Source organism: Asterias rubens, chromosome 9 (genome assembly GCF_902459465.1).
Source record: "Asterias rubens chromosome 9, eAstRub1.3, whole genome shotgun sequence".
NCBI lineage: Eukaryota > Metazoa > Echinodermata > Asteroidea > Forcipulatida > Asteriidae > Asterias > Asterias rubens.
The window spans coordinates 3,420,125-3,445,468 of record NC_047070.1 but is presented as its reverse complement, the minus strand read 5'-3'; the positions used below and the strand labels follow the sequence as shown (position 1 = coordinate 3,445,468).

The 25,344-nt window shown below is 38.4% G+C and overlaps 1 protein-coding gene across 1 annotated transcript; it reads left to right on the top strand.

Moving 5' to 3' along the window:
* The first annotated feature begins 9,322 nt into the window (after positions 1 to 9,322).
* Positions 9,323 to 18,160, top strand: LOC117294673. Its single transcript, XM_033777180.1, has 8 exons — positions 9,323 to 9,357; positions 10,737 to 10,840; positions 11,303 to 11,504; positions 15,586 to 15,816; positions 16,396 to 16,470; positions 17,048 to 17,173; positions 17,656 to 17,757; positions 17,880 to 18,160. Exons 1-8 carry the CDS (start codon positions 9,327 to 9,329, stop codon positions 18,131 to 18,133), a joined length of 1,125 nt encoding a protein of 374 aa, XP_033633071.1. The 5' UTR covers positions 9,323 to 9,326; the 3' UTR covers positions 18,134 to 18,160.
* Positions 18,161 to 25,344: the final 7,184 nt, after the last annotated feature.

Below are 25,344 nucleotides of genomic sequence, written 5' to 3'. Positions count from 1 at the left end.
TTACTTTCAAAACTGACATCTATTTTGTACAAGTTTGTTCACAGATTTAAACATTATCTTTATGCCCATTTGTAACTAAAGCCGCTTTATGATAAGTTAACAAACATTTGTTTTTCCTTTCAGTAAATTACTCCATTATTGGCAAACCAACTGAGCAGAGTTCTACGTACGGGCCTTCAAAGGGAGCCGACACAGCTGTAGATGGCAAAGAATTCACTAGAATGTGCTCACACACAAGTAAGGAAAAACAATAAGTTATAATAAATAAAAAATTACTTTTAAAGGCAGTGGACACTTGGTAATTACTCAAAATGATTGTTAGCATAAAACCTTACTTAGTAATGAGTAATGGGGAGAGGTTGATAGTATAAAACATTGTGAGACACGGCTCCCTCTGAAGTGACGTAGTTTTCGAGAAAGAAGTAATTTTCCACGAATTTGATTTCGAGACCTCAAGTTTAGAATTTGAGGTCTCGAAATCAAGCATCTGAAAGCACACAACTTCGTGTGACCAAGGGTGTTTTTTCTTTCATTATTATCTCGCAACTACGATGACCAATTGAGCTCAAATTTTCACAGGTTTGTTATTTTATGCATATGTTGACATACAGCAAGTGAGAAGACTTGTCTTTGACAAGTACCAATAGTGTCCACTGTCTTTAAACAGAACAATGAAGAACTTTTTGGACGCTTGGTGGGCCGGCAGCAGACTTACCAGGTAAAATCCATTGTTCTCGGTTATTTGCGCACGCTCAGAACTAGGCAACGATGGACATTTACCTTGTAAGTTGCTGCCACCTAGCGTCCCAAAGTCTCAAATTGTTTTTTGAACAATTGAGTTTAGTTTCAAAAATGTCATGTCAGCTCGACTGAAAGTCTTGTAACTGTTTTTCGGCGAGTTATCAGAGACAACCCTACGTTTCGATTAGAACTATCCGAATGTCTTCAAAAGAAAGAGTAATGCAAATCATGATTTGGGGCAGATTTTATAGAAATGCTAGATTTCAGTGGTTAACTATTCATTCTCATGATTGATGCTACTGCAAGCTTTTAAATTTGCAAATTCTGCCGTAAATACACTGGACACTATTGGTAATTGTCAAAGACCAGTCTTCTCACTTGGTGTATCTCAACATTATGCATTAAAAAACTGTGAAAATTTGAGCTCAATTGGTCGTCAAAGTTTCGAGATAATGATGGAAGAAAAAACACTCTTGTCAGTGCTTTCAACTGTTTGATTTCGGGACCTCAAAATCTATATTCTGAGGTCTCGAAATCAAATTTGTGGAAAATTAATTCTTTCTCGAAAGCTACGTTACTTCAGAGGGAGCCGTTTTTTACGATGTTTTATACTATCAACAGCTCTCCATTGCTTGTTACCAAGTATGTTTTATGCTAACAATTATTTTGAGTAATTACCAATTAAACATTTTAAAGTTGATTAATTTCGAAAATATCTCAATGTGGTTGTTTGATTATTTGCCAACAGCGGGAGATGGTGAGATAGATCCTTGGTGGAGAGTTGATTTTGAGGGTGAGCATTGCATCAGGACGATTACAATCATCAACAGGATCTACTGCTGCAGTGAGTATTCTTGTTTTCGCTCTTACGTGGTCTCGAAACCTTTACTACTGCACTGTTTTCCCCTAAACACTTTTAACGAAAAACAAAATCATTGTTCGTTTTTGGATTTACAGGCGAGCGTTTGACTGGTGCCGTTGCTAGAGCAGGGATAGACCCCATCGTAACCAACAACACCATATGCGGGGAACCAGTGACAGCTGAACAGGCTGCACCACGTGGTGGCATTAATGAGTTTAAATGTGACCCGCCGGTGAGGGCGCGCTACGTCTTTGTAGACATACCGCTAGACACACCTGCAATACTGCAGCTGTGTGAGGTAATGGTGAAAGAATTTCCCCTTGAAATCTGTTCACTCTAAGAAGTGGTGAACATTATATCAAGTATACACTGTTGTGTTTTGTTTTGATTAACTGTAATGCATTACCAACACAACATTCACTGCTTATCGTTATAAATGTAGAATGTATTTAGAGCAGACACCCATGTTCATTACCAATTACCAAACAAAATTAATTAATTTAAACGAACATTACATTACAAAACTGGTTTTGCTAGCAAAAAAGTTGCTGGCAGTGTAAGCACTTAATGTAATCCACCATAGTTCGAGATCGATCGGGCATCTTGGTCAAGAGACAATAATATGAAAAACTGTCCCGCGACGTGTGATTAATGAAGCTGTGCATGTTGTGTTTTGTGCAATGTATGAAAATGTTGGCCTTTACTGCGCTGGGAAAAATAAATTTGCTATGCGTTACTCTACAGCTTGTAGCATGCACGCACCAAAAGACCTCGTATACTCATTTTTGTTCACAATAAAACCAAACACTTAAAATTAATCAGGCCACAAAGATTGAGTCGCTTCTATATGCTTCGATGATTCTCACGTGTAGCTAACAAACGAACGAATCGGTAGCCTCGACGCTTTTATTGGAGGCAGGTTTATTTTTATCATCGCGTTGGGTTGTGAGTTTAAAGACACTAGACAAAGACCAGTCTTCTCACTTTATGTATCTCAACATTATGCACAAAAACAAAGTGGCGGACAGTGCTAGGTCAGGGAGTGTTCGATAGAAGTAAAATATATCACACAACTTTGAGTTATAGTTGTGTATCATTATAGCTTTTTCAAAAAATATCTTTCAAACATATTCTTTTCAAACGATACCCAACACGCCTAAATGCGAAGGCATCGTGTCCATTTTATCAAGCACATTGGAGTCAACAGCAAAAAAACAATAGACAATCAGTCGGATGGATTTTAGTTGTTTGCACATCTTCTTAACAAGTTTCAAGACATTCTTATTAGAGTCTACTTGTTTCATAATAATCTAATAGACCGATTGCGCTACCAATGTTTACATGTGATCACGTGACATATAGTGGGTATAGAAAAACAAAGCTACACAGTAAAGACACGGGAAGACTCGTGCAGATGGACCACAATCGGCTGTATTTTCAATAAATAACACTTTTAACTAGAAAAACGAAGCCCGTTTTGTAAATTTGATATTTCCAGTATTCTACTACAAAGGAGGTTTCTTTTGAGATAATATGGTTAGACTACGTAAATTACTGAGGTTTGAGAGAGCTCACGCGCCGTGGATTTTGCGTTGTGCACGGCGTCAGTCGGGCTGTGATAAGGAAGATCGCAAAGTTGTCCCATTCGTAGCTGACAGCTCGCCCCTTCCAATCAAATAATTTGAAGGTGAACAAAAAGGAATTTTCAGCTTTGGGAGATTTTTATTGAAAATATTGGCAGCAAAATCATTACAATGAGGGCAATAAAACCACACTTTCCGTGCACAAACACATGACATTGAGTGAACATTCTCGTGGAATTTCCTATTGGACTCAACTGTGTTTACCCAATTACTGGCATTGTCATGTTAAAAACTCCGGAATATTCTGCAGTGACTTCGAGAATTGAGTCTTTATTGAACAACAAATTGCAACAGTATAAAATATCATGTCTGCCGTGTTTGTTTACATTAATTAGGTCACGTGACGCACGGAGCGCAATCGGTCTATTGTGTAGACGATAACGATGGTAACTGCATCTTTAGTCATTTTTACTCTGCTACCCTTGCAGTGATGACAATAATATGCTGGTCATATAATCGTTGATCTTGATATATGTATTGTTGTTGCGATGGGGACGTGCACTGCATCAGCGATGGGTCTAGTATCATTAAGCTTGGTGAGTCAATGCATTTCTTTCATTTCGCTTGCCTTAAATTGCAATTATTTTGTTTTGTTTCGGTGAACTTATTTTATTGGTACTTATAAAAGACTAGTTCCCTCCGTGAATAATTATAACAACGATAAATTAAATGCACTAAGAAACCTGCACACTAAAACAAAAAATCATAAAATGTTCATTGAATATTTTATGCGTTAATTTAATTGCTTAAGACAATTACAAACTACTGAAAATATTTTTAATACTAACCAATAACTCGAAAATACTTTTGAGTTTGAATATAAATGCCATTAAGACGCCATCGTAGATGAAGCAGAATTAACGGGCAATTATTATAAGAAAATTTTCCGACTTCCTTGTAGGAATATTTTTTTTGTCTTTTCTGCAATTTATTACATATTGAGCAAAGTTTATGACTATTCTCATATATAAGACACAACAACATCAAAAACAACAACAGTAGACAATAAGAGAGAACAATCACTGGTTAAAGGACAAGACCGTGAGTGTAAGTATAATACACTCTAATAAACAAATGAATAAATAAATATGGTCTTATATAGCGCTCACATTATAGCGATCTTATATATCACACCCTCGGGGCATATCAAAGCGCCCAGTATTTTGTCCTGCAAGGAATGTGGAGCTATAAATTATGTTTTCAAGTATGATACCATTTTTTCTTTACAGAATATGGGTACTTTTCGTGACACAAAACACAATGTGCACAGATTTACATTAAACTTACACCGTTTGAAGATACTGATAGTAAAAAACTTAACTTTAAATTATTACTTTCTGTGTACTTTCTAAGGGGAGAAGTCAAAGAAAGAAATTATTTTCGTGGCTTGTTAAACTCATTTCTCAAAAACTACATTACCTCAGCTAGTAATATTTCAAGGGCAGCTTTCTACCATCATAATCATCAAACTGTGTGAGTTTAAAGTCACCTGGAAATATATTTGTTTTCCCTCAACCATTAGAGTATATGGTTCTGAACAATAAAACAAATTGAGTAATTGGTTTTAACGATTTGTATGTTAAAAAAAAAAGTTGTGTGGGGGTGACTTCGCCTACCCCTTTTGTGACGTCAATCGAGGCAGACTTTGTGTCGATCGAACATCGAACACACGTACGTGCAAGTACATTCAAGTCCTAGTCGTGAGTTTGTACGTTTCGAAAAGTTTTTTTCTTGCATTTTTCTGGCAATTTCGACCAGGTATATTGGTCGGATGTGGATGCAGCAAAACAACTAAAGATAGGGTCAGTTTGCAAAGTGGTCCGGCAAGCGTATTGTAGCACGCGACACTCGACAAACAAGAAGATAAGTTTGTCATGCATCATTCATATATTTTTCAAGATGAAACTCTCATAAACTTTATTGGTTCTGCCGCAAATGAGCTGGATAAAAAAAATATCGCGTCCTTTGAGAATCCGGAATACACTGCACATTTTAACATAAAGAGAAAGTTATTGTCTAAATCATGACGCCATCCCAACAATTTGTCGAAGAAGGTACCTGAAAGACGTAACGAACCTTAAGGAGCATTTGCCTAACGTGAAAAAAATCAGGTATTGTTTCAACTTTGAGGGCATGTTTTTAGCTTGCGCCATGCGTCACTATCTTGTGTTGGCACTGCATGCGATTCATCGCGCCTCGATTGACGTCACGAACAGCGCCCTCTCGGGTCGGTTTTTTTTTTTTTTTTTTTTTTTGTAAATAACATGGAAACTAATTTGTTTAAACCTTAGTTAATTGTTTATTAATATTTTAGTGACAAAAAGCTTTATTTTGACAAAATACAACTTCCAGGTGACTTTTTTGTAAATCTGTGGACATTGCGTTTTTTACCAGACCCTTTAACGCACCATGTAAAGGTTTACAAGTTGCTGTGGCACAATGTTCTGCCGATAAAACCAGGAACAACAGGGCGAACCCCTGCTTGTTTCTATAAGTACAATAGGTTCTTTCGCATGCGTTACACAGCACACGAGACCAACGGCTTGTCGTCCCATCCGAAGGACGAAGCAATGATTACGTGTATTGCTCAAGGACACAGGGGTCACGACTGGGACTCGAGCCCACACTCTGCTGATCAGAAGCACCAGATTTGGAGGCCGGTGTTCTTAACCGCTAAAGGCAACGACACGCCACTGTAATGAAGACTGGGCAATCTTCCAGCAAACCAATCGATTTAAATTAAAGAGTTAATCGACATACGTATGTACTTAAAAAACTAAATTTGATTAAAGATGCCATGTCTGATTTTTGGCCGATTTGACCCACAAATTTTGATTTGAAATTCAATAGGTATTATGGTGGGGTCGAGAAAGTTACAAGCTTTCATTTGAGCCATTGCTCGAAAAAGTCCGCCAATTATTAGTAGCAGTGAAATAAAGTGATAAAAATTAGTTTTTGTCGGGATCCCGACATATATCACGTGACCAATTCTTATGTGTTTTATAAGAAATGTTTTAAATTGTTGTCATGGTTCCTGACCATTAAAAGTAAAAGTTAAAAATTTTTCGTTAGAGCGGGTGACACTAAAAAAAAATCTATGTTTTAATGTTTGGGGCCAAAAATCTGACATAGCATCTTTAAACAATGGAACTGTGGGTTTTGGTACAATAATCCGCAATAAAGACTGAGCAAAATGGCGCCTACTTCCAGCAAACAGATAAATTCAAACAACACGTCAAAGTTGACTGGCTTATATACAGCCAACTTTAGGCCTATAATGTTGAAGCGATCGTCAACAACATTCCATCTGAATGATAAAGGGGCCTACAAAGTGTCGGTGTAATTTTTTGGGACAATTTTGCATTTTAACTTGTAATGCTAACAATTATTTCGAACTTATAGCTCACGATTTTTTTTTTGAAAGCCTGTGAAATGCAGTTAGCTTTTTAATATCAACACTGAGCTTACAAGATCAATTTAGAGTATAAAAGTGTAGCCATGTAACTGTTTTGACGGGAGGCATTGCCAATATGACTTCGTTAATGAGAGTCAAACAAAGCGAGCGTTCAAATTGGTTTTTGACGAAGTTGACTGAGTATCATATCAACTGAGGTTTAATGAACGATTCAAACTTTCAGAATCAAGCTGTATGGATTGGTTTGACTGAATACCTAGACTTGATTCAAGTCTCGTTCTCGGTTGAGATGTCCCTAAACACATATCGCGCAGCAATCTCGCCGTCAAATTGTGGTACCGAGAACAGGTTTGGGATTATACCAGAGTATCAAAAAACAGTGCGATGGCACGGGATTGGGACTCGAGTCAAGTCCCCTGTCACGGGGTCATACTGGCACTGTCTCCTGTTCAAATTTGCAATGTGTAATAGTACAAATTTAAAAGTAGGCTCACTTTCGCCATTTAAATAGTTGTCTGTAAAATATTTAAAGGCAGTGGACACTATTGGTATTAATACTCAAAATAATTATTAGCATAAAACCTTTCTTGGTCACGAGTAATGGGGAGAGGTCGATGGTATAAAACATTGTGAGAAACGGCTCCCTCTGAAGTGCCATAGTTTTCGAAAAAGAAGTAATTTTCCACGAATTTGATTTCGAGACCTGAGACTTAGAACTTGAGGTCTCGAGATCAACCATCTAAACGCATACAACTTCATGTGACAAGGGTGTTTTTTCTTTCATTAATCTCGTAAGTTCGATGACTGATTGAGCTCAAATTTTCACAGGTTTGTTATTTTAGGCATATGTTGAGATACACCGACTGTGAGGGCTAGTCTTTGACAATTACCAAAAGTGTCCACTGCCTTAAGTGGTAAAATAAACTTACCAGCAGTTCATTAAATCTTGAAGTTTAGTGACCACTAAACGTTTAGAGTGTTTAATCATTTATTCCAACTTGCAAGAACACAAATGGGGGCAGGCACAGCACCTGAACAATCAACACTTTTGTTTTGTTTATTTTAGTACTTATTTTTGTTTGGTTGCTTATTTTTATAAATCCTTTCGCATTTTCGTACACTTAACAATTTTTCTCTAAAATTACCAAACTTTCGAAAAAGAAAGGAATTAATATAAATTGTATAGAAAAATACACTATGCTGTAACGGTTGTGTTTTTAGACTTAACGCCGGTCCGTTTTGCGCTTTGTGTTCTTTAGTACTTCATTTGACGCTTGATGATGTCATCTGACCATTTAGAAAAAATGCTTGTAAACATTGCTGTTTACAAAACGTGTTTCGGACGCAAATCTCAAAATTTGTAAAACCTTACCAAATACCATGGCAAAATTTTAATTTGAAATGCCATGGATCGATTCTTTGGCATACAGAAGTCGATCGGTGACCTACTTTTTTTTTTTTTTTTAAATACCAATTTATGCATCATTCAATAAAAATTAGAGCAAAGTACCATTTATCAATACCAGCTGTAGCCTTGATTCAAGGCTGTTGGCGTAGTGTGCCCCGCCCAGCCCGGTTGGCGGCACGACTCGGCAACAAAAACTGTTCGCAGTGCATATACGAACAAAGTATTATGTGCAGTACACTGCACAGCGAGAACAGTATAGCATAGTCATGAGTACGGTCGTGTCTTTCAACCTCGTGCGCGTGGCTCAACAACAAAGTACTCATGAAAGAAATTACTCATGTACAGTACATGTACCGTACAGACGGTATGTGTACATACGCTGTACACGTATGCACGCTTTATGTTATGGGGTGCACTGGCGAACTGCAGTGTGGGGACTCGGATTATGCAGTTCGCGGCTGGCGATCAAGGCTATACCAGCTGGAATCATCAATGCGTTCCAACTCGCTTCAGGAGGGGGATTGTTTGCTACTTCCTCAATCAGTCAAAATGCCAAGTCATCACCTGGGTGATGACTTGGCATTTTGATTGATTGGGTCTAAAGGCTCGAGACCATTCTGACAGGAATCGTTATTAAGGATATTGATTGTGGTCGATGACGCGGAAGACAGCAACAATGCCCAAGTAAGTTAATGGGCCATAATCGCACAATTAATGTAAGGCTCACCTAGCCTGGAAGTGGTATTTTGTCAAAATAAAGCTTTTGTCACTAAACTATGTATTTTGATGAGTGGAATGTGAATAAACAGCAGTTAACCAAGGTTCTAAAAAATCAGTTCTTATCTCTTTCCAAATTTAAGAGTAGGCCCCGGCCCGAGAGGGCGCTGTTTGTGGCGTCAATTATCGAGGCGCGATATTTGAAGACAAAAATGTGTAGTCTGGCCCAGTACACTATGTCTGGTACCTGGTCGGTACGATGCCTACGTACAGAACTACGTTCCACGGAGCAGACTGCACACACTGCCGGCTGCTGTGCGGATGACCCTGCACGGTGAAGCGCATGCCGTGCCAATAAAAAATCATGACGCTAGGCGCACGCTAAAAACAATAAATACGCTAAATACCCGATACGCTAAATACTAAGTTTTTATGCTAACATTTTTTTGAGAAATTACCAAAAGTGCCCAATGTCTTTAAGCGAAACTCAACTTGTCTTCAAATTGCTCGCTATTCCTTTTTCAGCTAGTTTTTCTTCAAATGAGTTTCACCGCAGGAGTTTGTTTACCTGGTAAGTTTCGAGGTCCCTGTTAAGACAACCTATATATTTTGACATAAATTGTAACTGCAACAGGAACCGACCCTTTCTCAGTTTTCTTACAAGTCATGTTTAAACAATTAAAGGCAGTGGACACTAGAGGTAATTGTCAAAGATCAGTCTTCGCACTTGCTGTATCTCAACCTATACACAAAATTACAAACAGGTTTGTAATCTGAAAAGTTGAGCTAAATTGGCCGTCAAAGTTGCGAGATAATAATGAAAGAAAAAACACCCTTGTCAGCACTTTTAGATGCTTGATTTCAAATTCTAAATCTGACGTCTCGAAATCAAATTCTTGGAAAATTACTTCTTTCTCAAAAACTACTTTACTCCAGAGGGAGCTGTTTCTCACATTGTTTCTACCAACTTCTCCCCATTACTCGTTACCAAGTAAGGTTTTATGCTAACAATTATTTTGTGTCATTACCAATAGTGTCCACTGCCTTTAACTATTCATCAAAACCTAAACTATCGCGAATACTCACAGACACAAGAACTTTAAACTTTTACATTGGGGTAGATTCTCACTGCAACTTGTCTTCGATTTGTACAATTTCGGTTTTCAAGAACAAACACGAAGATTAAGTTCATCATTGTAACGCCCATTGTAAATTTCAAAAATCAACTCAGTAACAATGGGAGACTTTGGGACGCTAGGTGGCAGCAGACTTACCAGGTATATTCCCATTGTTTACGTAGTTCTGAGCGTGCGCACATGACCGAGAACAATGGATTTTACCTGGTAAGTCTGCTGCCACCAAGCGTCCCAAAAGTCTCCCATTATCAAATCAGTTCTTCTCTGCATCACTTTTTGTCCTACCATGCTGGCTCTATTTTCATCTGCTCTGTTGCTAAGTTTCTATAATCCAATTTATTGCTAAATAGATTGTTAAACTAAAGTTGAACATATCATCGACATATCTGGGTCCAATTCAATGGAGCTGCTAAGCACACAAATTTGCTAAGCGTGAAATTTCTTCCCATGATAAAAACAGGATTACCAACCAAATTTCCATGTGACACTCAGGATAAGCAAACAAAAGCTGAATACGAGTAACAAGCAATATGCAACGAATATAAATTTGGTTGGTAATCCTGTTTTTATCAAAGAAGAATTAATTTCATGCTAAGCAAGTTTTTGTGCTTAGCAGCTCTATGAAATTTGGCCCTGTACATTACCTCGAGTCAGTATGAAATGAATGTTGTTGTATCTAGGGTGGTGCAAGCAACCCACAAGCAGATACTCAAATAATTATTCAAAAGCAGTATATTGGTCAAGCTCGAATCATTCGTTTTGAGAAAACTATTAGTTAGCCTACATTGCTGACTCGTAAAAATTAATTTGACAGAATCGATACCTCCTATCGTGCCCCCTACCACTTGGACTGCTTGGTTTAGCGTGGATGACCCTACAGACGGTACGGAAAACGAGACACTAGCAGCAGTCAGATCGGTTAGTTGGTTTGTTTGTATCTATGTTTTTCGTTAGGTTTTTGAAGTTTTTATTTTTTATTTCGATTTTAAGTTTCATATCTTCTTTATGGAGCCCCTATAGGCACATAAAACAAATGGCCGACCAGTAGTTTGCGACGTAAAAGGATAACCGTGCAATTTCGAGAAATACCTGTGCGGATCATTATATTCTACTTTTAAAACTTTTTTTTTTAAGTATATGCATTTTTATAACAAACGGTTATAAACGCTTCTCAAAGACCAACTCTTCCGATCCAAGTTAACGTGTACCTTTAAAGAAGTTTTGTAGGTTTTTTTCCATAAGAGGTCACCCTCTAGTTGAGGTATACCATCATGCTTTCTCATGAGGATTTCAAATGAAGCCTTCTCCAAAGTGCAGCCAAAGTTAGAAGTGAATTCAACTCTATAGAGACTAATATTGCGAACTTTTTTATTTAAATAGGCTTACCCATCGGTGTGCGTCAGCCCAACCCAGGCCGAGTGCCGAGTGAAATTCCTCCACACTGATTACGTCACTGCCGGACAGTCTTTGGTCTTTAGTTGCACTCCTGCTACCGGACTCCTGTGTCAAAACTTGGATCAACCTCATCCCCAGGAGACATGCCTGGACTATGAGATCAGATTTGAATGTCCAACACCTGCAGGTAAACTCAATTAAACTTTATTCCACTATTACTCGAACACTTTCACCTGATATTGAAAGGTTTGCGGTAACACCATGTAATGACTATCTCTACTGAGTTGGGGTGGTTCTGAAAAGAACCGTTGGTTTTCTCTAATGAGTTGGGGTAGTTCAAGGAGTTGAAACCAACGGTTCTTTTCAGAACCACCCCAACTCATTAGAGATAGTCATTACATGGTGTTACCGCAAACCTTTCTATATCGTATTTCCACCATGCAAAGTTTCAAAACCTACTCACTTTCACCTGGTTCCTTGTAAAGACAGTTGAAACGTTAGGGGAACCAGACTTGCGCGTTCCGTCTTGATTTGGGAACGTGCTTCTCTTGGATAAGGTCGGCATCTTCAAAAAGTAATTGTTAAAGGCAGTGAACACTTTTGGTAATTGTCAAAGACTAGCCTTCACATTTGGTGTATCTTAACATATGCATATGATAACAAACCTGTGAAAATTTGAGCTCAATCGGTCATCGAAGTTGCGAAATAATAATAAAAGCAAAAAACACCCTTGTCACACGAAGTTGTGTGCGTTTAGATGGTTCATTTCGAGACCTCAAGTTCTAAATCTGAGGTCTCGAAATCAAATTCGTGGAAAATTACTACTTTCTCGAAAACTACTCCACCTCAGAGGGAGCCGTTTCTCACAATGTTTTATACCATTAACGTCTCCCGATCCCCATTACTCATCACCAAGAAAGGTGTTATGCTAATAATTATTTTGAGCAATTACCAATAGTGTCCACTGCCTTTAATACATGAAAAACCATGTAGTATGGTGCATAAAGTAAATTTGGGGGCACTATTTTCTTAGATCATGCTTTGAACGTGAAATACGATGATATAGGATTACCTTGTAGAACGGGAAAAGTATATGTAAACGGGCCATGGACTAAGTAGTGACTTTGCTGAGATAGCCACACACTACACGTGCTTTCTATATGTGTTTAAATTCAACAAATGTAACTGCTATAACATAAAACAACAAATTTCGAGTATATAAACTAAGAACTTTTAATATTTTGTGTCTTACTCGAAACAAAACAAATTGGATGCTGGGTGGCAGCATTGTTACCAGGTAGAGAATACTATTCCCGTTCATTCAAAAACTTAAGTCTATCGACGCGAGCAGAAAAACTTGGTTTTAGAACTATTCTCAAGGTTACTTCATTTCGTATTTATTTAATTTGTAACTTGTCAATTTGGTATTTATTTAAAATAAATCAACACCTTAGTTTCAAAATTAAAATTAGTTGTATTTTGTCTGTTCATTGGGGCCACATAAAGGTCGAGCGACATATTGTAGATACAACTTTGGGGTTACCATTAGGTCGGGCGACATCTAGGTGCACTTCGGGGCCACATAAAGGTCAGGCGACATATAGATACAACTTTGGGGCTACCAGTAGGTCGGGCGACATCTAGATACACATTGGGGCCACATAAAGGTCGGGCGACATATAGATACAACTTTGGGGTTACCATTAGGTCGGGCGACATCTAGGTGCACTTCGGGGCCACATAAAGGTCAGGCGACATATAGATACAACTTTGGGGCTACCATTAGGTCGGAAGACATCTAGATACACATTGGGGCCACATAAAGGTCGGGCGACATATAGATACAACTTTGGGGTTACCATTAGGTCGGGCGACATCTAGGTGCACATTGGGGCCACATAAAGGTCAGGCGACATATAGATACAACTTTGGGGCTACCATTAGGTCGAGCGACATATAGGTGCAACATTGGGGCCACATAAATGTCAGGCGACATTTAGATACAACTTTGGGGCTACCATTAGGTCGGGCGCCATCTAGGTACACATTGGGGCCACATAAAGGTCAGGCGACATATAGATACAACTTTGGGGCTACCATTAGGTCGGGCGCCATCTAGGTACACATTGGGGCCACATAAAGGTCAGGCGACATATAGATACAACTTTGGGGCTACCATTAGGTCGGGCGACATCTAGGTACACATTGGGGCCACATAAAGGTCGGGCGACATATGGATACAACTTTGGGGCTACATTAAAGTCAACTGGAAGTGGTATTTTGTCAAAATAAAGCTTTTGTCGGTAAAACATGTGTTTTGATGAGTGGAATATGAATAAACAATTAACTCAGGTTTACAAAAATTAGTTTCCATGTTATTTACAAATTTGAAAAATAAGCCCGACCCGAGAGGGCGCTGTTCGTGACGTCAATCGAGTTCCGTTGAAACCAACGGTTCTTTTCAGAACCACCACAACTCATTCGAGTTAAGTCATTACATGGTGTGTGTTACCGCAAACCTTTCTATATCGCATTTCCACCATGCAAAGTTTCAAATCCTACTGAAAAATGTGCATTGTTCAACGTTTAATATTTTCACACATGAACTTGAACGATCAAGCTGAAACATTATTGGTGTTCAAGCAAAGAAAGGTACTGTTAATAACGCCATTGAGTGTCATGTGACGTCACCTTCATGGGTGCAGTTCTACAAAATGGATATGGGTTGAACCCGCTGGTAGCCTTTGTCGGCAACCCGTAGAACAAAACCACATTCATAAATACCTCAGACAGTTTCGCTATTCCTATTGGTGGAGAGCGCGTCACGTGGGGGTGTTTGAACGGTTGATATTATGACCAGCTGGAGCTCTGCAGTTTATAACCGGCTGTTTTCAGATATTAATCGCTAGTGTTGGTGCAAGACGTTTCTTGTTACGGGCGATGCAGGCGCTGTCGATGAGTTGGCCGCGCTGTGTGTGAGAGGAAAGCGAGAATGTCTTGCACCAAGACTATACGCGCACGAACGGATCCGGAAACTGTCATAACAATACAACACATAGACGTAGAGAGCTCAAAAACGTCCAATATGGATAAGTTTTACAGAGTTTCTTTATACTTTGTTACGCCTTTTAACCAAAAAGGCATTCATGAATGGGTATAAAAGAGTAGTGACTCGTTCTTAATGGATGTTTAAAACCTTGCGGGGTCGTTGACCCTGCAGGTTTTAAACGGCCGTTTAAGAACTCGTCGCTACACCTTTTTTCTCTTTATTCATTTGACAGTTTCTCCATTTTGATTGATTTGGAGGACATCTCGTGTGGGTGTTTAAATGGATGATATAACCACAGCCAGAATTGTATAAGCATGGGCGGGCGTGACACGCGAGCTTGCACCTGTGCTTATGTTTATTCTTTCATATTGGTCGAGAGCAACGTCTGGAACATCTGTGACACATCACGCGATACGTGCAACGCGCACGCCAAACTCCTTATAAGGAGTTTTTATCAGAGGGCCTTACCATTCATAGCTGGAGGCAGGGAAACAGGGGGTGTTTTTGTTGAAAGAAATCATTGAACAATTATAATTGTTGCATTTTTTTTCAAAAAGTGTATATGAATGGGAATTATTGCATCCCGACTGCAACCGGTATTAACTGGGTGTTTAAAACCGGCCAAGCACATTATTTATTCCCTTATTATACTATGTTAAAGTGGCTGTAATACATTCGAAATATCTTTCTGTTTTTTGTTTTTTGGTGAAGGTGTATAGTTATTATGTTTATAATGTACTTTTTCAAAATGTCCACAGATTTACATTAAACTTACGGGGTTTGAAGATAATGATAGTGGAAAGTTTTCCTCGAAATATTACTAACTGGGGTTCTGTAGTTTTTGAGAAATGAGTAAAACAAGTCACAACATAACTATCGTCTCAGGAAGACGAAAATTATTTAATATATATAATAATATATATTATACCATAATCATAGCATAACTGGTTTTAACCAGTTATGCTACGTTTTTTACATGATAAGACTGAGACGAACACTTATTTCTCAAAAACTACAACACCTCAGTATGTACAACTTCAAGGGAAGCTTTCTACCATCATAATATTCAAACTGTGTACGTTTAATGTAAATCTAGCTTTGTGTATTGTGTTAGGAAAAGGTACATAGATGGATTGATGGAAGGAAGTAAGGATGTAGGGTTTGGGGTCACTGAAAGAGTCGATAACAATATTAAACTCACAACAACGTTGCATTTCAGGTGTTTCTCTAGTCTCGTCACAACACGCTTGCCACAACGGATTGAAGTACGATCTCAACTCTAACAATCCACACCGATGGGTCTTACCGTACGAAGATCCATGCGAGTATGTTGCTGTACTCGGCGGACTGACTACTCATAATATATCATATCAACAGGGGGCGCCCTTGTATCTGGATAAGATATTCGTCAGACTGCATACAATCTTTGGTTGCCAATGTTATCAAAAAGGTATGCATACCATGGTTGATATTAAGGCAAAAATGACGGCATTTTCAGAAACAAAGACAATGCAATTTTAATACAGAAGAAACACTGCAAAATGAGCTACAAAACTCGCTAGAGCGTTCTTCGCCTTACTGTTTTTTATTTTATTTTTTAGAATACTTGTATTTAGCTGTTCGACTAGGTAGTCGCCTACCATCGCAAAGCCGCACGGCCACTTTATAATGTGAGGGCTACACTTAACTGGTTTGGTCTGCCGAAACAAATTAGATGCCAACTACTCCAGTGTCTGCAACAGGGTTTACCCCTTCATAGTCCGGAATGGCTAGGCTTTCTAGAGCCGCGTTCCCAAACAGCTGGAAGGGAAGACCACCTGCGCGAGGCGAATGAATGCATCGCCTACCAAACACGAAACATAACGAAAAACAAGTTGTCCAATTCACGAAGGCCTAGAAAAAAGACTACGCTCAAGGGCACAGGCGTTTAATGTTTCACGGCGTTATGTTTCAATACTTATGATGTGACAGATTGTTATGTCAAATTTGTTTCAAATAATATTTTAATTTTGTCTTATTTATCCCTCAGTTTATGATGACACCAAAGATCAGTCATCAACCAGCGCCATTGAGAGGGAAACAACCATCTTCTGGGATTGTCCAGGTTGGTGTTGTCTCCTTTGAAACTTCTTTTCCCCCCGGCATACTGAGAAGTAACGATTATAGTTGATATATTTTACTTTTGGCCTAGTTTGAACCTTAAACACTTCTGCCACTTCGTGCAAATAAAACAATATCGTACCTCAAAATGGGATAGGCCTATAAGTACTGTAACATTCGTGTCAATACGCCAGCAGAGGGCACCAGCACGGCTCCGCGGTAGTGGAGCTAGTTGCCGGTGGAGCCCTATGCTTGATGATTGGGGAACCCGCTCGGATGGAGATGTTTTCGTATGTCTAGATTTGTGTATTTGTAAAGCTCGGATGTCTGGAATAAAACGGTCAGGAATTCAAGCAGAAATACTGGTTTTTAGTGTGTTTCATTGGTTATTGACACAGGATTTTTGTGTTTTATACAGTACTCTAAATGTATTATACGTGTTAAGTTCTTTTGGCACAGTCCAGAGGTACCGGTACGGACTTTTATTCAAAATGTAAGGTTCATTAAGGTTAGGACGTGAGCGACTTGCCGTTAAGTTGGAATTAATTCCAATCTAAAATAACTGTGTTTGTTCTTTTCAGTGGATTTCTCCATAATTGGCAAACCAACTGAGCAAAGTTCGACGCACAGTGTTCAATACTCATCTTACAAGGCTGTAGACGGCAAAGGTGTGACAGCAACACAAAACGGAGATTGCACACACACAAGTAAAGGCAAAAACATCCCAAGCCTTTGTCCGGGGAATTTCCATTAGTTTAGTACACAAAACAAAACGAGGACAGTCGATATGTTCTTTTTTCGGATCCCTTTTACTGAAATCTTCGGTTTTGATGCGTAGACATGTTCACACTCACAAAACCTGATTTACTTCATTAAACACGATGTTGTTTGGTTTGTGAAAGAATGAGTCCGATGAATACATGACGGGTAGATACAAAACGTGTATCTCGTCGCAGCTTTGTATGTGCGCTTTAGCAGCAATGACTATACGTTAAGAACAGCCTGTGCAATAAATACATTCAAAGGAACGAGTACCGTACCCTTTGAAGCATAATTTATGGGGAAACCGATTGTATATGCGACTTTAATAATGCAGAATTAGGACATGCTGGCATTTTAGTAATTATTTTAATGTTTTATTCCCTTATACAACATAATAAAAGGTGGTCGTTCGATTCTTTGCCAACAGCGGATAAGGATGGTGGCGATATAGATCCTTGGTGGAGAGTTGATCTTGAGGGCGAGCATTGCATCAGAACGATTACAATCATCAACAGGATCTTCTGTTGCAGTAAGTTATATTACTTCTAAATCACAGACGACTGTGGCTTTTGCTTAATTTGGGGGCTTGAAAACTGTCAGAAATTGAACCGCCTACATAATGCTTTTTTATGATAATTTTTTTATTTATAGGCGATCGTTTGACTGGTGCCGTTGCTAGAGCAGGGATAGACCCCATCCTTACCAACAACGACATATGCGGGGAACCAGTGACGGCTGAACAGGCTGCACCACTTGGTGGCATCATTGAGTTTAAATGTGACCCGCCGGTGAGGGCGCGCCACGTTTTTGTAGACATACCAAAAGACACGCCTGCAAAACTGCAGCTGTGTGAGGTAATGGTGAAAGAATTTCCCCGTGCAGTTTGTTCACCGTTAGAAGTGTAATTGATGCTGCAAATCACAAACACAACGTGTGAGCTTGTATTAAACTGATAAAAAGTTATTTTCTTGATCGCGATTAATTTTAAATGTTGTTTATGTTAATATTACTTTATGCTTTATTGCCTAAACACAATGTTCATTTTTTTTTTTCTTAAACGTCATGTAAAATGCATTTGTAGCATAACATCAAGTTTAATCTCAAGGTTTTGTTTTTTTTCTTTTCTTTTTTTCTCAATTGAGCCTTAAACCCAGTTCATACTTTCTGCAAATGCGAATGCAAGATAATTGACCAGTTGAGCTCTACCATTTCATGCGAATTATTCGTTGCGAATTTGTGACGTTAAAGCATTCCTATCTCATTCGCATGAAGTATTAACCGGGCTTTACGCTATCTTCGCTCTAGTAAAATATTTTGTTTGATACTGCTGTTGATAGGTTTTGTCTGACATTGATATAATTAACTCAGTTATTAGTGGCACGTATGCTGAAACAATATCCATTAAAAGCAGTTTATTGTTTATTGAAGTTTAAAACAATCTCACTAAAACAGACCAGTGAAGCCTGAATGTAAATACAGAGATACAACAAAATAAAAAAAGGAAATCAACAACAGTAATTATGGTGAATTAGAAGAATATTAAACTATAGCCTTTAACATTTTAATTAAAAAAATTAAAGCAGAGTTCCCTTTTTATTACAATTATTCACACACAAATAAAAAATAAATTTAAAAAATGCAATAATTTGGCGACTAATTTAGGCCTACAGTTAACACACAAAGGAACGAATCAATCAATAATTTTCTGTGATTGCTGTACGTATGCGTCTACACCTATATGGATTAGCTCGTGTTTTCGCTGTACCGGCCGATACTTGAAAAAGTCAAAGGTTGCCAATACGAACATCGCGTATTGATTGGTACTTATCAAAATTCTCTTCGTCAGTGTGACTAAATCTGCAATGAAATAATCGTCTTTTGGTTAACTCCATTTTAATGACACTGGACACTATTGGTGATTGTCAAAGACCAGTCTTCTCACGTTGTGTATCTCAACATATGCATAAAATAACAAACCTGTGAAAATTTGAGCTCAATATTGGTCGTCGAAGTTGCGAGATAATAATGGAAGAAAAAACACCCTTGTCACACGAAGTTGCTTGATTTCGAGACCTCAAATCTAATACTGGGGTCTCGAAATCAAGTTCGTGGAAAATTACTTCTTTCTCGAAAACTACGTTACTTCAGAGGGAGCCGTTTCTCACAATGTTTTATACTATCAACCTCTCCCTATTACTCGTTACCAAGTAAGGTTTCATGCTAATAATTATTTTGAGTAATTTCCAATAGTGTCCACTGCCTTTAAAGGGGTTTTTCGATTCGGTATTTTTCATTATTCTGTTTTTTTCATCAATAGACTTCTTTCTTCGTATACTCCATATAACCCATGACAGTGATTATCCTATTTTGTTGCCGTACCTACCTACAATTAATTTGAAAGTGCCAAGGTTGCCTGTATGATTTGTTTGATATTGTTTTCTGAAAAGTGTCTTCGTCATGGTGACTTAACCTTCGATTGACTAATCGTCTTTTGGCTTAACTCAATATTAAATCCTCTTCAAATAATCTTACGGCCGTTTCCGTCTATTAAATTTTTATAATTATTTCTTGTGGAAGGTCATGTGGTTAATAATAGAAGACCAATCTCACAAAATTCAGCAGATTTGACGTTTTGTCTTTTAAAGGGAAGTCACGTCAAAAGCCTTACTTCTCTTCAAGCTGGTTTCTAAGAATAAATTGGTTAAGAAATAAGGATGTTATAACTGTTTCAAATTTGATGTAGGACTACAGTGAGTTGTAACATAAAATCAGCAAAGCTGTGTGATAACATGTCGCAGTTTATTTGGATGTGCGTGATAACCTGGGCTCTTTTTGTTGGTAAGTGATCTCTTTCATTAAAATTCAATTTTAATAAATTCAACATTTAAAGACACTGGACACAATTGATAATTTTAAAAGACCAGGCTTCTCACTAGGTGTATCTCAACATATGCATAAAACAACAAACCTGTGAACATTTGAGCTCAATGGGTTGTCGAAGTTGCAAGATAACACAGAAGTGTGCATTCAAGATGTCAAATCTTGGGCGTTGTCAAATAAACTTGCTTTGAATGACTCAAAAACTGAGATTTCGCCGCCAACAATACAAATTGCCCAGTCTGTCATTGAACCATCTGAATTTGCCCGTAACCTCGGTGTTATTATGGATTCATCATTGTGCATGAGTAGACATTGTGATAATGTTTGCAAAGGAGCTCTCATGGCTATTAGGAAAATATCACAAGATCGCCGCTATGCCTGGATTGAAGCAACTACTCTTCGTCTTGTTCATGCCTTCGTCACCACTAGACTTGATTCCTGCAATTCACTTCTGTATGGACTCCCCGATAAAGATCTTGCTAAAATTCAACGTGTACAGAACACTGCTGCCCGCCTCGTTTCTTGTCTGCCTCGTTCTCACCATATTACACCTGTACTAATGCAATTGCATTGGCTCTCAGTTAAGTTTCGAACAGTTTACAAAATTCTTCTGTTAACTTTCAAGGCTCAAACAAGTCAATCTCCTGCTTATTTATCTGAACTTGTTCATCATTATTCCCCTACTCGGACTTTACGATCATCTCAACAGTCATTGCTTTCTGCTACTAGAGCTTCTTCCATTTTTTATGGCCACAGATCTTTTTCTTACGCCGCACCGTTTCTTTGGAATAGTCTTCCTGTGCATATTCGCCAAGCTAATACTTTACAATATTTTTAGTCCTTGTTGAAAACTCATTTGTTTAAAGCTTCTTTTTTGTAATTTGCCTATTTGTATCTTGTATCTTTCTCTAATTGTTTATTTTATTGTTTCTTTAATGCGCTTAGAGGCTTTTGCATTAGGCGCTTTACAAATGTCGTATTATTATTATTATTAGAATGAAAAAACACCCTTGTCACACGAAGTTGTGTGCGTTCAGGTGCTTGATTTCAAGACCTCAAACTCTAAATCTGAGGTCTCGAAATCAAATTCGTGGAAAATTACTTCTTTCTCGAAAACTACGTCACTTCAGAGGGAGCCGTTTCTCACAATGTTTTATACTATCAACCTCTCCCTATTACTCGTTACCAAGTAAGGTTTCATGCTAATAATTATTTTGAGTAATTTCCAATAGTGTCCACTGCCTTTAAAGGGGTTTTTCGATTCGGTATTTTTCATTATGCTGTTTTTTTCATCAATAGACTTCTTTCTTCGTATACTCCATATAACCCATGACAGTGATTAGCCTATTTTGTTGCCGTACCTACCTACAATTAATTTGAAAGTGCCAAGGTTGCCTGGATGATATGTTTGATATTGTTTTCTGAAAAGTGTCTTCGTCATGGTGACTTAACCTTCGATTGACTAATCGTCTTTTGGCTTAACTCTATATTAAATCCTCTTCAAATAATCTTACGGCCGTTTCCGTCTATTAAATTTTTATAATTATTTCTTGTGGAAGGTCATGTGGTTAATAATAGAAGACCAATCTCACAAAATTCAGCAGATTTGACGTTTTGTCTTTTAAAGGGAAGTCACGTCAAAAGCCTTACTTTTCTTCAAGCTGGTTTCTAAGAATAAATTGGTTAAGAAATAAGGATGTTATAACTGTTTCAAATTTGATGTAGGACTACAGTGAGTTGTAACATAAAATCAGCAAAGCTGTGTGATAACATGTCGCAGTTTATTTGGATGTGCGTGATAACCTGGGCTCTTTTTGTTGGTAAGTGATCTCTTTCATTAAAATTCAATTTTAATAAATTCAACATTTAAAGACACTGGACACAATTGATAATTTTAAAAGACCAGGCTTCTCACTAGGTGTATCTCAACATATGCATAAAACAACAAACCTGTGAACATTTGAGCTCAATGGGTTGTCGAAGTTGCAAGATAACACAGAAGTGTGCATTCAAGATGTCAAATCTTGGGCGTTGTCAAATAAACTTGCTTTGAATGACTCAAAAACTGAGATTTCGCCGCCAACAATACAAATTGCCCAGTCTGTCATTGAACCATCTGAATTTGCCCGTAACCTCGGTGTTATTATGGATTCATCATTGTGCATGAGTAGACATTGTGATAATGTTTGCAAAGGAGCTCTCATGGCTATTAGGAAAATATCACAAGATCGCCGCTATGCCTGGATTGAAGCAACTACTCTTCGTCTTGTTCATGCCTTCGTCACCACTAGACTTGATTCCTGCAATTCACTTCTGTATGGACTCCCCGATAAAGATCTTGCTAAAATTCAACGTGTACAGAACACTGCTGCCCGCCTCGTTTCTTGTCTGCCTCGTTCTCACCATATTACACCTGTACTAATGCAATTGCATTGGCTCTCAGTTAAGTTTCGAACAGTTTACAAAATTCTTCTGTTAACTTTCAAGGCTCAAACAAGTCAATCTCCTGCTTATTTATCTGAACTTGTTCATCATTATTCCCCTACTCGGACTTTACGATCATCTCAACAGTCATTGCTTTCTGCTACTAGAGCTTCTTCCATTTTTTATGGCCACAGATCTTTTTCTTACGCCGCACCGTTTCTTTGGAATAGTCTTCCTGTGCATATTCGCCAAGCTAATACTTTACAATGTTTTAAGTCCTTGTTGAAAACTCATTTGTTTAAAGCTTCTTTTTTGTAATTTGCCTATTTGTATCTTGTATCTTTCTCTAATTGTTTATTTTATTGTTTCTTTAATGCGCTTAGAGGCTTTTGCATTAGGCGCTTTACAAATGTCGTATTATTATTATTATTAGAATGAAAAAACACCCTTGTAACGCGTAGTTGTGTGCTTTCAGATGCTTGATTTCAAGACCTCAAACTCTAAATCTGAGGTCTCGAAATCAAATTCGTGGAAAATTACTTCTTTCTCGAAAACTACCTCACTTCAGAGGGAGCCGTTTCTCACAAAGTTTGTATACTGTCAACCTCTCCCCATTACTCGTTACCAAGTGAGGTATTATGCTAATAATTATTTTGAGTAATTACCAATAGTGTCCACTGCCTTTAATTGAAGCTACTTGGTGTTTCAGCTCTAAAGGGTGCGTTCGTTTAGCTTCCCTGGGTCGACCCCGGTGCGTGGCGTTTTTTTTTACCAGGACGAACGTGGGTAATTATCTGCACACGCTTGTCCTGGAAAAAAAAACGCCACACACCGGGGTCGACCCAGGGAAGCTAAACGAACGCACCCAAAGTGTTAAAGACTTTAAAATTGTTTTTATATTGTTGTGTGGCTTCCCGTGTTACGCGGAAAATAAATTTTTTATATTTACTAATTTTCCCCCTATTCGTGTGCTTGCATTTGTTTTACTTCAATTGCCGGCGACTTTGTACACCTTTTTTCTGCTCTGCAACATATTTTGTTGTCTGAGCTTTGATTTACATTTATGGCAAAATTTACAAGTTTACAAGTACAAGTTCCGTTATTGTGACGTCATGATCTTCTTAAAGGTGCATTATTTGTTATGTTTACGTAAGAACTCTAACGATCAGGCTGAAACATTGCTTAGGGGTAATAACCCCCTTATGGAACAGGTAAAATTGTGTTCTGATAAAAAAGTCATTTTGTGTGTCAACTGTTTTTGAGGGAACGAACATTTATTTGAAAGGAACACAAACTTCACCCTCTAAAAAACAATCACCGACGTAGGCTTCGAGGTCACTGAAAGAGTCGATAACAACATTAAACTCACAACAACGTTGCATTTCAGGTGTTACTCTAGTCTCGTCCCAACACGCTTGCCACAACGGATTGAAGTACGATCTCAACTCTAACAATCCACACCGATGGGTCTTACCGTACGAAGATCCATGCGAGTATGTTACTGTACTCTGCGGAATGACTGCTCAAAATGCATCATGCCGACAGGGGGCGCCCTTTTACCTGGATAAGATGATCGTCAGACTGCGTGAATTCTTTGGCTGCCATTGTTACCATAAAGGTATGTAACATGGTTGATATTGGGGCAAAAGTAACCGAACTATCACCAACAATAAGTTAATGCTGATCAAAACTTTAAAACCGAAGAAATACACTGCAAATTGAAGTATAAACCCGTAAGAGTGTTGTATGACTCGTAGTACTTTTAGAGTACTTGTATTTAGCTGTTGGACTAGACTTGTATCTAGATTGTACTACTCGTAGTCGAGTTAACGCTTGGTACTCGACTAAAAGGCTATAATGCTGACCACGACGCTCTATTTTTTAGTCTTTTGTTTCATCATAGCGTAGATTATAATTGTACATCTTATTTGAATGAGATATTTTTATATCACCTAACATCACAAGGCCGCAACGGCCACGTGAAGGCCGCTACACAACTGCTCAGCGTCAAATATCAAAGAGCTGCTGAGCGCAAAAATTTGCTTAACATGAAATTTCTTCCTTGATAAAAACAGGCTAGCCGACCAAATTTCCATTGTTGCATATTGCTTGTTACTGGTATTCAGCTGTTGTTTGCTTAACCTGACAATCACGTGGAAATTTGGTTTGTAATCCTGTTTTTATCAAGGCAAAAATGTCAAGCTTAGCAGCTCAATGAATGTGGGCCCTGGTCTGCCGAACCAAATCTACTGTCGCCAAGGATGCATTGCAAACTACCCCTATGTCTGGAACAGGGTTACCCCCCTTCATCCACTGTGACCAAGGCTGGCTGAACAGGATGCACACTACCCCAAATCAAAATAATTAACTGCCTTTGTCAACTGCCATTGTCGTTGCTCGGACAGATTCCGTTTCCAAACAATTGGAAGGGGAGGCCACTAGAGCGAGTCGAATGAATGTTTCGCTTTATACCAAAAAGTGCTATGGTCAAGGGCACAGACGTTATGTTTCAAGGCGTTATCTTTAATAATGTGTTATTTTTGATGTGACAGATTGTTGTGTCAAATTTTTTTCAAATATTTTAACTGGCCTGTTTTATCCCTCAGTTCTTAATGGTACCATTGGTCAGCCATCAATCATCGCCATTAAGAGAGAAACGACCATCTTCTGGGATTGTCCAGGTTGGTTTTGCCTTCTTTGAATCCCATTTGTCCCCTAAAAAGTAACGGTAGTTGATGTTCCTTACTTAAGGCCTACGGAGGTAACCCTCGATACATCGAACCTCAGAATGGTTTAGGTTTCAAACACGCTT